This window comes from Triticum urartu, chromosome 2A (assembly GCF_056163025.1).
Source record: "Triticum urartu cultivar PI428250 chromosome 2A, HENAU_Tu73, whole genome shotgun sequence".
Classification (NCBI taxonomy): domain Eukaryota; kingdom Viridiplantae; phylum Streptophyta; class Magnoliopsida; order Poales; family Poaceae; genus Triticum; species Triticum urartu.
In genome coordinates, this window is record NC_141874.1 from 82,269,054 (window position 1) to 82,281,089 (window position 12,036).

The window sequence follows — 12,036 nt, forward strand, 5'->3', positions numbered from 1 at the left end:
AGACGGCGGGAGAAGATCTCGACGACACAAAAACCGGGGCGCAGGATCATTTATTTCACAAGCCGGCCTTGATATATAGAATGATATACCAGTAGTTATTATTCTCCAGAGCATCGAAAAAGGAATTATGAGCGGGCGTAACGATTTTCTCTAGCCGAAACAACATCAGCTAGCTCAACGGGGCATGGCGGTAATACACCGCCTTATTATCCTATATATTCCTCATGATCATGATCGTGCCCGGCGACGACTGACCGTTCTTCGCGGTCCTTTGTTGTTCCTACAATTTGCCGGTCGACTAGGGCTTGTCCGTTTTCTTGCCAGGGAATGACCTCCCGCTGCTTGTGACGAGGTTCTTGATACTCGCCTGGATGTCCTTGTCCTCCAGTATGGACTCCAGTGACACATGTAGGCCTGCAGCAGATGTATTTTGGGAAAACAAGTTAGATCCAAGGTGGGGGAAAAAAGATACGCTTTCCGGGGTTAAATATACACAATGGGAACACAAATCACATGCGAGGCTCCAAAGGTGTCGCTTTAGCTTAGAAAGGCTACGCTGACGAATCGTTCGAAAACGATAGTGTCCTACAAGTTCTCCCGGGTGTTATCTATTCAGCTGAAGTTGATGGGACAGCATTTTGATGATGCTTTTGTCCCCAGATATTAAATTGGTCCGCCGCGCCACCTCCAGTGATGTGTATAGCTCCACATCAAATGGTTAAGTAGACACTGGCAGGAACACATACTGAACTGTAAAAATGTTTCAACCTTGCCACTAAAACCAGGCAAATAACGAAACAGGTAGTAGGAGTGTATTGTATTTGCACGAAAAAGAGGCATTGTGTCAGGAATAGCCTTTGGAAAAAATGAACTTACGGAATCTCCAATAATGCCTCGGGTTAGTGGGATCGTTGATTGTTTCTTCCGCTGCTGGTCTTGCGGTGTATTTGTCTTTCAGAGCGAGCAGATCCTGGTAAAGAAGAAACCCCAAGTATATTCATGTACTTGTTTCTGTTAAAAACCCAATCATAGTACCCCCTCCAGTACTTAAAAATATGATGTTTGGACATTTGATAGTCTCCAAAAGATAACTTTGATAATTAATTTGTACTACAATATAATTATAAAACCCCAAAATGTTAACATTTCAAAGTAAATTTTGAGACAAATCCAATCCAATATTTCCAAATTTATTGGCTGTCAATGCTGTAAAAGTTTAGCCAAAATTATGTCCAAACAGCATATTTTTACTGGATGGAGTATATGGTACAAGTTGAAGTCCTATACCTGTAGCGGAAAGATTGCCCACATTGACGGTGCATCGAAATGCTGCTGAAGAATGAAGTTTACTACTTCTGGGGTGCAACGAGATGGGGCCTCTTTGTCGCTGCCAATTACAGTCTTGTAAAAACGACTTCTTGTCCCTTCATCTCCTTCCCACCAAGCACGTAATGTGGAGCAATCATGACATGAGGGAGCACAAACCTGGAAGGTCATCCAACACAATTTATCATCTGATGTAGCATACTTTTACTTATATTTCCAACTCTTACTTTAAATTTTGTCTTAATATAATACTGTAAATTTTCATCTAAAAAATTAGAGTGTAATACTGGCAACAGAGTGAAACACACCGTCATATAGCTGTACTTGGACGGAATATCAAATTCCAAGCCTGGTTCACTAGGCATTCTCTGGATACGCAATCCAATCAACGCGAGTTCTAGCATAACCTGGATAAATATCTTACTGTTATTTTAAGAACATAGTCAGCACAAACCAATAGTTATTTTTTAGCATGTCCAGGAAAGATGCCATACAGGGTGAACACAAGCAGGGATAAGGCCAAGATCTTCCCCGCATGCCAACATATCCGAACAGTCCAATAGAACAGGTAGAGTCTTCAGTGCATTTTGTCGCCAAAGATTTTCTTGGCGAACGAAATAATAGTCATGGTATAATCTTCTAAGGACATTTTTGCTGTAAAAAAACATCGATGAGAAGATGAAATAGTCAATAAAGACAGATTTGGTTAGGACATAATGTTAAAATCAATAGCGTACTACTCCCTTTGTCCGAAAAAGCTTGTCCCTCAAATGGATGTATCTAGCACCAGGGGCAAGCTTGGGACAAGATTTTTCGGACGGAGGGAGTATAAGCAAGAAACTAAAGTTGGTTGCACACTATTTTGATTATCTTGATAGCAAACTGCCTACTAAAGATATAATTCATTTTTCTTGAGGAAATGCATAATATGAACCATGATTATGCAACTAAGAGGTTATAGCAGTACGATGAAGATAAAAATCGCAACTAAGTAGAACATCACAATGCTCATACGCCGTTAGTCTGTTGCACTAAGTACTTAATCAATATCAACAAGCCTGAAGAAACTTTACAGATCAACCAGAAGCACCTATAACTGTGAAAAAAAGATTACCTATGTTCATCTAAGTCCCTAAAACTTGAAGTATCCTCCAGGTTAAAACGGGGATAGTACTTTGTGGAGTCCTCAGGATCTCTGATGAGGACTATATTCTGCAGAACAAACAAACAGATCTACTTTAATATGTTTTCAAAAATATTAGTCAAAATTTGATAGAAGAAAAAGGAGGCGGATGTTAGGAGAAAATATTAACATGAGGATACAGTGTGTGCACAACAGAAGGCCGAATTACCTGTAGAAGATCGAACAGACCACGCTGAATACTGTCTTCTTTCTCCAGCCAGAGTGATTTTTCGGGACTGGTTTTAATCTTTGTAATAATCTTTTTCTCGGTGTTGCATTCCTCTTTGAACTATATGCATGAATGAACCAGTCAAAGACAAGTGAAATTAAAGGAAGCAATGGCATGTAAAAGAACACCAGTTAAAAATTCACATGCCTTAGATTGAGAAATAGATATGCTTGTAATAATTACTGAACTAATAATATGTTGCTACCAATAATAATTTCACATGCAGACTCAAGTACCCCATATGTCCAACTGTTATAAAAGGAGAATATAACTGCTTTGCATTACCTCGTAGCAGTGTTTCTGATACTCGTGCAGAAAGTTGGATGCAACAACTGTCCAAAGAGATCCAAACTTCTCCTGAAACATGATAAAAACGTCATGCTGCTGGCACCCTCATCTTTACTGAAACAATTCCGGAACATCGGTTTGAACATGGTTACCTCCAGCATGTCCTGACGAATATATGGGCGGCTCATCCGATCAAAATCCCAGATACCATCACCTAGAAGCTCCTCCTGTAAGTGAACTCAGAAACAAGTCAGATAAACTACTATAGAGGTTTTTTCTGGTCCCTTTTGTTTCTTTTAAAACGGATAAGAAACGAACCTGACTAAGAGGAATTGAAGGTCTAAATTTTCCACAGAGACCTGTGGCAGCATGTTCTGGAAGCTCCCAGATCCTAAAGAAACCCAAAATATGGTCTATCCTATACGCTGTGAAGAATTTTGATAGCTGCAACATGCTAATAGCAGATGAGTAATGGCAAGCAAAGGTGACTGCCAGACAGGGAAAAAATAAAACAGTGCTGTTAATAACCTGTGTCAGACGAGCTCGCCACCACCCATAATTATCCTTTGACATCTCCTCCCAGTTATATGTAGGAAAACCCCAATTTTGTCCACTTTTGGCAAAGTAATCTGGAGGTGCACCAGTAGCGGTATTCATGCGAAATAATGTAGGGTTTACCCAAGTATCCACGCTGTTCCTATCAACACCAATAGGTAAATCTCCTTTCAGAATAACCTTGTTCTTCCTTGCATATGTAGCTGCATCTGATAACTAATAAGGAGGGAATGAGAATGAATGTCCACAAATATATATACATTTATAGAGTTCTGAATGACAACGGCCAATACTTACTTGTGTAAATAGATGATATTGGACATAGTAGTGGAAGCGTATAATATCGTGGTGCAAAGCATCTGCTGCGACTAGCTTGTCAAGCTGCAAGAAATTGCATAAAGAGACATCTCTTATTAGCTGTGTATTTTCCATATGCGCTCTCAGAAAGAACTAGACCAAATTGCAGAATTTACTAAATAGTAGAATGTTATTAGGAAGCTATGCAGGAAATATGGGATCATTAGCATATCATTTCCAATACCTTCTCCTTGGAAAACTGAGAAAACCGACCCCACTGGCTGTGATCTGATGTATCGAAGAAATCCCGAAGAAAGCAAAATGCAGCATATGGCTTCAACCATTCCTATTGAAACGTGGTATGAAAGCAATCAAATGTAGTTTGAAATAAGTGGACTAAAAAAATATGAAATGCCAGTAGTTATACCTCATTTTCAGATAAGAACTGCTTGAACGGAGCTGAATTTAGCACTTTGTCCTTTTCTAAATTAAATATTTTTTGGGCAATTCTGAGTTTCGTGGCCAACGCTGCCTCATAGTCGACGTCCTATTTTAACATTAGGGGAAAATGTTAGATCTGCAAAAAGTCCAAGAACCATTTGGGTTCCATGAGCAAAGTCACACTTTTTGAAGTTTTTCAAATACAGTGGATGATCTGATTTAAAGAGCAAGCATAGCAAAAGAGCAGCAAGGACAAGAAGTGCATCCAGCCCAAATGCAAAGCATAGTCAGAGATTTACTTTTGCAGTGATGACAGAAAGTAAATGATACTTTATACACGTGAAAATGCATTACCTTTTTGTCCAACTCCTTCTTTGCCTTCGAAATCTCTTCCTGTGACAATATGCAAAATTGAGTACCGGATCAGGTGATTCAGAATTGAAGAGATCAGTGAAACGAGAAGCCAAAACAGACTAGTATAAGAGTTAATATGAAAGGCACACGAAGTTAGACCTTAACATCTGCTGGAATAGCATCTGAAAGCGCCTGCACTCTCAGGTACAAGGGGTGCAACGCAAATACGGAGAGTGAGCTGTAAATAAGAACGTGTAGGACATTATTTTCTCTTCAGAAATGTGTCTTTCATACTTCAAGCGAAAGCACAAGGGAGGATGAAGCAGTGTATCTTAGTAGTACCTATATGGATATGAATCCCACCACATCTTGTTAACAGAAGTATCATTGATAGGAAGGAGCTGAACAAGATGAAAACCCGAATTGACTGCCCAGTCAACAAGAAGTTTAAGATCTGGGAATTCTCCAACACCAAGATCCTCATTTGACCTGATTGAGAACATCGGTACGGCAACACCAGCACCCCTCCATGGTGCTTCCTGATAAAACAAATGATAAATTAGTCCGACACGCTAGTCGTGTATGATGCATACTACATCCTCAGCTTTCTTGCCTAAGCACAGTGTGGCAGGGTTCTATCTGAATATGGTTCATTTCCTAATGCACCATAGCATGGTAAACGGTTGCGGGAACTAAATAGTAGCATGTACCTACCAAGCTTTCTGGCAAGGAATATATGAATTGCTAGAACATTCTTAGTGGATGACTCATTATGAATGCAGACGTTACCCGGAGGGAGCCATCAGATAATAAGATGTGTCTGGATGGCTTGGGTGATGATAAATCCACATCAACCTCTCTGTTTGGGCCAAACTCCAATGAAGAGACTCCTGCTTCACTAACTTGACAGTACTTATATGTGGAATATTATTAAGGACAACACATTAGTGTTGGCACAACAAATAATACAAAAATACTAACTAAGAAAATAGTTTTTTGCACAAGGATATTTTACTGGGAACTCAGACTTCCGCAACACACAGTAGGCTTTCCAAATGGAATCTCCAACATAGTTGAGCTTGAGGCCATTTTGAGCTTTCCAATTTCCTACCGCGAGGTTACTTCCTGTGACGACAACCTGAAGTTTTGTGATTGGCAATAGTTAGGACACCAGCAAGTAAGTATAACTCATTGAACTATGATGCGATAAGGGCGCTAAGTACAACTAATCATAGCTTATAAACGGAAACAAAAGTGTATGAATAATACTTACAGTAGAGCCAGCTGCTAGCCGAGGACAACTAATAATAAATTGCACGACAATATCTGTTCAACAAAGATCATAGAAGACAAATTCAAATAATGCTAATGTTGTACCGAAAAAGGCTTCTGCCCCGCTTTATATATAAAGCAAACCACCAGAGCCAAACAAGGTAACAAACAAGTCCACGCCACACACATACCAAGTACGATAAGGTTCTGCTGAGGGCACAGCTCAATGCTAATGTTGTATCTAACCATCAAAGCAGAATTAGTTCATTTCTTTGTTTACTTTCAGATACTCCATTGGTAAAGACTAAATAGAAAAAATTCTTTAAATAGTAAATACTACAAGCACGAGACATCACCTCGAACGTTCTACAAATACTATAAAGTAGGAAGGAAAAGAGTGTTTTACTTAACATGTATTTAGCATGGAAAGAGCTTATGCTACATTCTTTATTATTCAGCAAATCTTTACTCTTGTAAAGATCAAAACCGATGGCGGCGGTCCGTTCATCTTGGACTATACCAACCACCAGATCTGCACCAAACAGCAGTCCTAGACCCTATTTTTGTGTCCTTGTATTTATCTTGATTCCTGTAGAGATGCCAATGTTGCAAGCATTGCCAATAAGCAATCTGCAAAAACTAATGTTGATACCATTTTTCTTCAAAAAATTGCAGTGGCTGTTTATTATTGTGGCGACAGTCCGCTCATCTCGGACTATACCAACCATCAGATCTGCATCAAACGGCAGTCCTAAACTCTAAAAAAATTATCCTTGCATTTATCTTGATTCCTGTAGAGATCCCAATGTTTCAAGCATTGCCAATAAGGCAATCTGCAAAAACTAATGTTCATAGCATTTTTCTTCAACAAATTACGATGACCTTTTATTGTTTGGAGCCAGTGGCTTGACAATCAATCCAACTGGACTTTGCATGATTATTTTAAATACTTTAACAGGTTTCCAGTAATCTTTCAACTAAATTTATTGTCGACCCGTAGCAACACACGGGCTCCTAGCAGTATCTTTACTCTTATAAAGATCCGAGCTGGTGGTGGTTCGTTTACCTCTTAAGTTATTACGAATTAGCACGGAGCACGTATGGTTGTTTCCATTGATGTAGATTTTCAGATAATAGTTCTTCATTTTGCACGAACTCACGGACTATGGCGGCACAAGCATTTAAACAATGCATAATATACAACAGATATAAATTCTGTAGCAACGCACGAGCATTTAGCTAGTATTTTTTTTAAATCAGGCATGTGTTGATTGGCTTCTCCGGTGCCAGTTGATTCCATCGGTTTGAGACTTTCAGTTTTAAAATATTACCTTCAGGATCCAAAGTTTTGCTGAGGGAAGGAGGCTGCAGTTGCCTTTTAGCATTATCAGTTGTGCTGAAAATGACGTTCTTGAACGCACTCCGGAGGAAAAGAGCTTCAGAAGCATCCTGAATCCAGACGACGACCAAATGGTCATATAAGCAGCAACTTAACAACAAAGATACATAACATTCAGCTAAGTTGGTAAGCCTCGTTCATGGTTGCTGCCAATGTGGCTAATACTTGTACAGAATGTAAATATACACCAGCAAGCAAGAGGACAGTTGGATGAACACATGAAAGTTTCAATGAGTACCTGCCACCAGTCGCGGACCTCGACGACGTCGCCGTCCTTGACGCCCTCCGGCACCACTAGCTTCTTCTTCTCCCCGGCCTCCCGTCTGAGAACGTTCTTGTGGTCGTCCACCACATGGTAGCTGTACTCACAGGTGAAGACAGCGGGGACTGAAACCTGGCCACACCAGACCAGCGCGTTCCCCTCGTGGACCGGGCTCAGGGCCAGCCCCTGCTTGACGTTCCAGGAGCCCAGCGCCGGCGCGGAGCCGGCGATGACGAGGCTCTGCCCCCATTCCGTGTAGTACGGTAGCTTGAAGATGAGGGTCACTTTCGCCATCTCTTCAGAGCAGGCAGGCAGAAACATGAGCGCAGCAAGGTTAATTACGAGCTCAATGCATCAATGGCAAAAAATATAAAAAGATGGCTTAAATATTTGTTAGCGTAAGGATGAATCCGCCATTTCTCCCTCGGAGATGAATCACAGATCCAAAGAATGGATGAGCGGTTCCTTGGGACACGCCCCTGACCCCCCCACCCACACACACATTGATTCCTCCTGTTCCCATGGGATTCGAGGATCCGAAACACGGCTTTTCCGGTTGGGCGCGAAAAGAGAGGCGGGCCAGATTCACGGAATCAAGAAATCCCCCACGTTGGCACGTCCCTCCCCGCCCCATTGCCGCCATGACCGAGGTTACCGAGAGCAAACAGACGGCAGCGGCCCGGTGCCCAGGCGAATCGGGACGCCGGGGGCTCTCTGTCTGCCTTCCAAACCAAGAAACAGAGCAGGAGGAGGAGGGAGGAAGCGGGCGTTACCTTGGGCGAGCACGGACGGCGCCAATGGCGGCCACGGAGGGGGATGGGATCAGCGGCGGAACAAGGAGGGAGGGGGCTCAGGAGAGCGAGAGCATGGACGGAGGGGGAGAAGGTGCCAAGAGATGATGAGGGGTGTGAGGGTGACGTTAACGACGGAGGGCGGGCATGGGAAGCGGCACCTGTGAGCCGCGGTGACGGGAGGGGCTAAAAAAGGCGGCCTTTCTGGTCCCTTCCCCCGGCTTTGTGGATCCGGGCGGGCGACGGGCGGAACGCTTCTTCCCCGGGCGGCCACACGGGCGGAGCGGCGAGCCCGAGGCGGTAAAAGCTCGCCATTTTTTGTGTGGCTGGGGAGGAGGTAGCTGCTGCTGACACGGCGACACGTGAGGACGAGACGAACCGCAGTTGTCCATGCCATGCCGCCCGTCTCGATGCGCTCTCCGCTCTGCTGCGGCTGCAACTTGCGGATGGACCTGCACCTGCACGCGGGAGAGAGAGAGAGAGATTATTTGCGTGTGGGTGTGGGTGTCCATTAAGGGCAAGTTGTCGCGTCTGGAAGGGATGAGGAGCGCAACAAATCTGGGCTGTATCCGATCTGAACTTTTTATTTTTACTGTAAATTAAACTGCGCGTCAGACTGGCGGTCTGTCAGTGTGCGATTTGGTCCCAAGATAAGCTTATTTTCTCGCCGTAAACGGCAACGCTGATGGGATCTGGAGCTGCCGATTCAGGCAAAAGCACTACACTGGTGGTAGTACTAGTACTCCCTCCACCCCAAAATTCTTGTTTTAGATTAGTCTAGACAGGAACTGCCACTTGAATGCTGCACTGACTGGTGAGAATTGCGGCTTTGTCCTATGCACGAGGGCTTCGACATAGGTGGCCAAATGGGCTAGCCCGCGAGCATGCCGGTACGGCCCGCCATGGGCCAGGCACGGCACGGGCTAAACGGCCATGCCCGGCACGCGGCACGCCTTGGACCGTGCCTGGGCTTGGAGCCTGGGCACGCGGGCCGGCACGGCATGACCCGTTTATTTTTTATATATGTATACCTAAAATATAGCTCAATAGGCACGATTACGATGGGCCAGGTTGTGTCGTGTCGGGCCGGTCCGTTTGGCCAGGTCTGCTTCGAGATCCCTGGGCGGTTTGGACGGACTTGGCCATGTGTACCGTCACCGGATGCACAACTCCAAACACCCACAGGAACACTCAGGGCCTCGTCATCTTTGGGACCGGAAAAGAAAACAATAGTTTGGTTGTGTTGAGATAGACTAGTGTATTTGTTGCAACAAACACTCCATCCGTCCAAATGCCCGAGGTGCTACCAGTCCTTGGCTTGACAGCAAAATATGAATTACACGCCACTGAATGTTTTGCGGCATATAGTTCATCTTCAAAAGCCAACATCATTTATTTATTTATTATGAGTAACATCGGTTTATCTTTTTCTTTTTCTTTGCGAATAGCATGGGTTTAACATTCCCCACCAAGTTCCGAATCACGTGCAATTCACGGTCGAATTTGTTAGATTTGTCGTTTTGATTCTCTATATGTGGAATGAATACTGCAGGTTTGCAAATTTATAGCATAGTGTATACATGTCATACTGTTAAAATTATATCACTACATAATTTTCATGATCATATGGGCGTCAAACTATGCATTAGTAGTAGTAGAGGTACATGTAAAGGAGCTGGAACACTAGACACTTCAACTAGCACCTAAGCAGTCCTAAGCAACATTTTTTTATCACCTTCTCTTACGGTATTGTGAAGGCAGCCCTAAAGTTCAGAAAGTCAACGTAGACTTTCAAAAGAAAATATAACAACGTGTAAATCAAATGTAACAGTTGGTAGGTGCAGGGAGTTGACGATGGTGATTGTAATGAATTTACCACTCATACCCAAGTTCAGGGTCTCGAGATGGTTAATAACCCTACATTCTGCTACTGAGCTATATTGACACAGAGGGTTCAGCGAATACAAGAGCTAGATTGCATCTAGTACAAAGGTAGGTCTTCCAAGAATGGTCCCGACTCTTCGACAAGGGCCTTCGCGGGGGGGGGGGGGGGGGGGGGGCATATTCCTCTGTAAACAATCATCGATTTTCACCATGATCCTATCTCCAGCCAAACTATGTAAATAACCTCTAGTTATGATATGATCCCGGAGTTAACATGCCGCATCCTTATCTCCTCCAAGCGCCTACCTTAACATGACTACATGTGGGCCGCTAGAGGACCCTAGGCAATCTTTGGTCGATATGGTTTGTCCACGTCCAGACTGTGTACACCTCCAATAGTTCAGCACTATGCACCAACAATGATGTTTGCAAGAACCGTGGCTTTCCTTGAGGTGTCCGTGAGGTATTCTTCCCATCTTGAAACAAGGGTGCAAACCCAAAACTAACAAATTTTTTCAAGAGTAGGCCTAACGAACTAGCTCCATCTTCCACAAAAAAAATGAGGTGGGCTCCACTTGTCAGAGCAAGGTGGCGGTCTTCGATGTCGTGGGCTTCCTAGAGAAGTCGCCTTATATTAGTGCTGGGCCTACTAGTGTTTTGTGGCGGGATCAACAATTTGACATTTTTCGCGAATATGCAAAGCTTGTGTATCATTTCATTGATAGTTATGACCGTATGAGAGAACAACAACATAGACAAGAGAGGAAGGGGGCACCACACTAGGTGTGGGAAGAGCCGAACATCGGATGCAACCTAGCACTAAACTTGCCTAGCCCGAACTCCAGCCAAGGATGATGAAGAGATGAGACACAGGACACCTAGACCGCATCACGACCAACGTGAGGCACCTCCTTCGCGGAGTCCTTGACTCTAGAACTGGCCGGATCAATGTGCCCCCACCTTAGGCGCGAAATGGGTTGCTGGACCCCAGCCAGGCTAAAGGGAGAAGCCATGGAGAAAGCGTCGACGATGATGTATATTGTACCCGGGATGCCCATGCTCTCAGAAGCAACCCAAAGCAAGCATGACATACAGCATCTCTAAATTCGACACCGGGTACGCCACGAGCAACCAAGACAACACCTTCACAAAAGGGGACGATGTCGTGCTGCCGTTGCCGCCGTCCGGTCCAGTGAACCAGAACTAGGGTTTCCCTCGATGCTCGAAGAGGGGCACAAGAATGTATCAAAGAAGGGGACGACACCCATAGGTCACGCCACTGCCATCATCGGCAAGCCTAGCAGGGATCGTCGCGGCCTATGACCGAACAAACCCAAAAGTTTGCATGACCGAACAAACCCAAAAGCCGAGCAAACTGACATTGGAGGTGGATTTGCTTCTTCTTGTTTCGAGGATATTGGAGGTGGCCCACAGACTTGAAGATCTTTGGGAGACTACTTCTTGTGCTCTAACATGGATTTGCTGGCCATGATTTTTTTCATGCTTTATGTAATCAGACGTTTGACTTCGGCATTCTGACATCATTTTTTATTTTTATTTTTTTTAAATCAATTGGTGCATATCTTTTTCTGACAGATCGACCACGCTAGTGTGCATCTATAATTGGTGCAGATCGATGGTGGCTAATAAAGCTTTTTCTGTATTTTTTATGAAAAAAAATAAAATCAAACGTACCAGCAAAGCAACTGCAAGTTTGCAAACCATCGCACAACAGATCATGGATCCTTCCTTAAG

The 12,036-nt window shown here is 43.8% G+C and overlaps 1 protein-coding gene across 1 annotated transcript; it reads right to left on the reverse strand.

Annotated features, from left to right (window-relative positions):
* Window positions 1-24: 24 nt before the first annotated feature.
* DPE2 (disproportionating enzyme 2) lies at window positions 25-8,682 on the reverse strand. The gene is made up of 23 exons (XM_087543225.1): window positions 8,380-8,682; window positions 7,583-7,902; window positions 7,277-7,394; window positions 5,947-5,999; window positions 5,680-5,811; window positions 5,463-5,588; window positions 5,016-5,212; window positions 4,833-4,911; window positions 4,674-4,712; window positions 4,306-4,425; window positions 4,123-4,224; window positions 3,879-3,962; window positions 3,555-3,797; window positions 3,345-3,470; window positions 3,179-3,253; window positions 3,024-3,095; window positions 2,679-2,798; window positions 2,441-2,538; window positions 1,821-1,980; window positions 1,635-1,733; window positions 1,288-1,485; window positions 877-970; window positions 25-414 (listed from the first exon to the last, which is right to left on the reverse strand). The coding sequence occupies exons 2-23, from the start codon at window positions 7,898-7,900 to the stop codon at window positions 299-301; spliced, it is 2,769 nt and encodes a 922-aa protein (XP_087399351.1). The 5' UTR covers window positions 7,901-7,902; window positions 8,380-8,682; the 3' UTR covers window positions 25-298.
* Window positions 8,683-12,036: the final 3,354 nt, after the last annotated feature.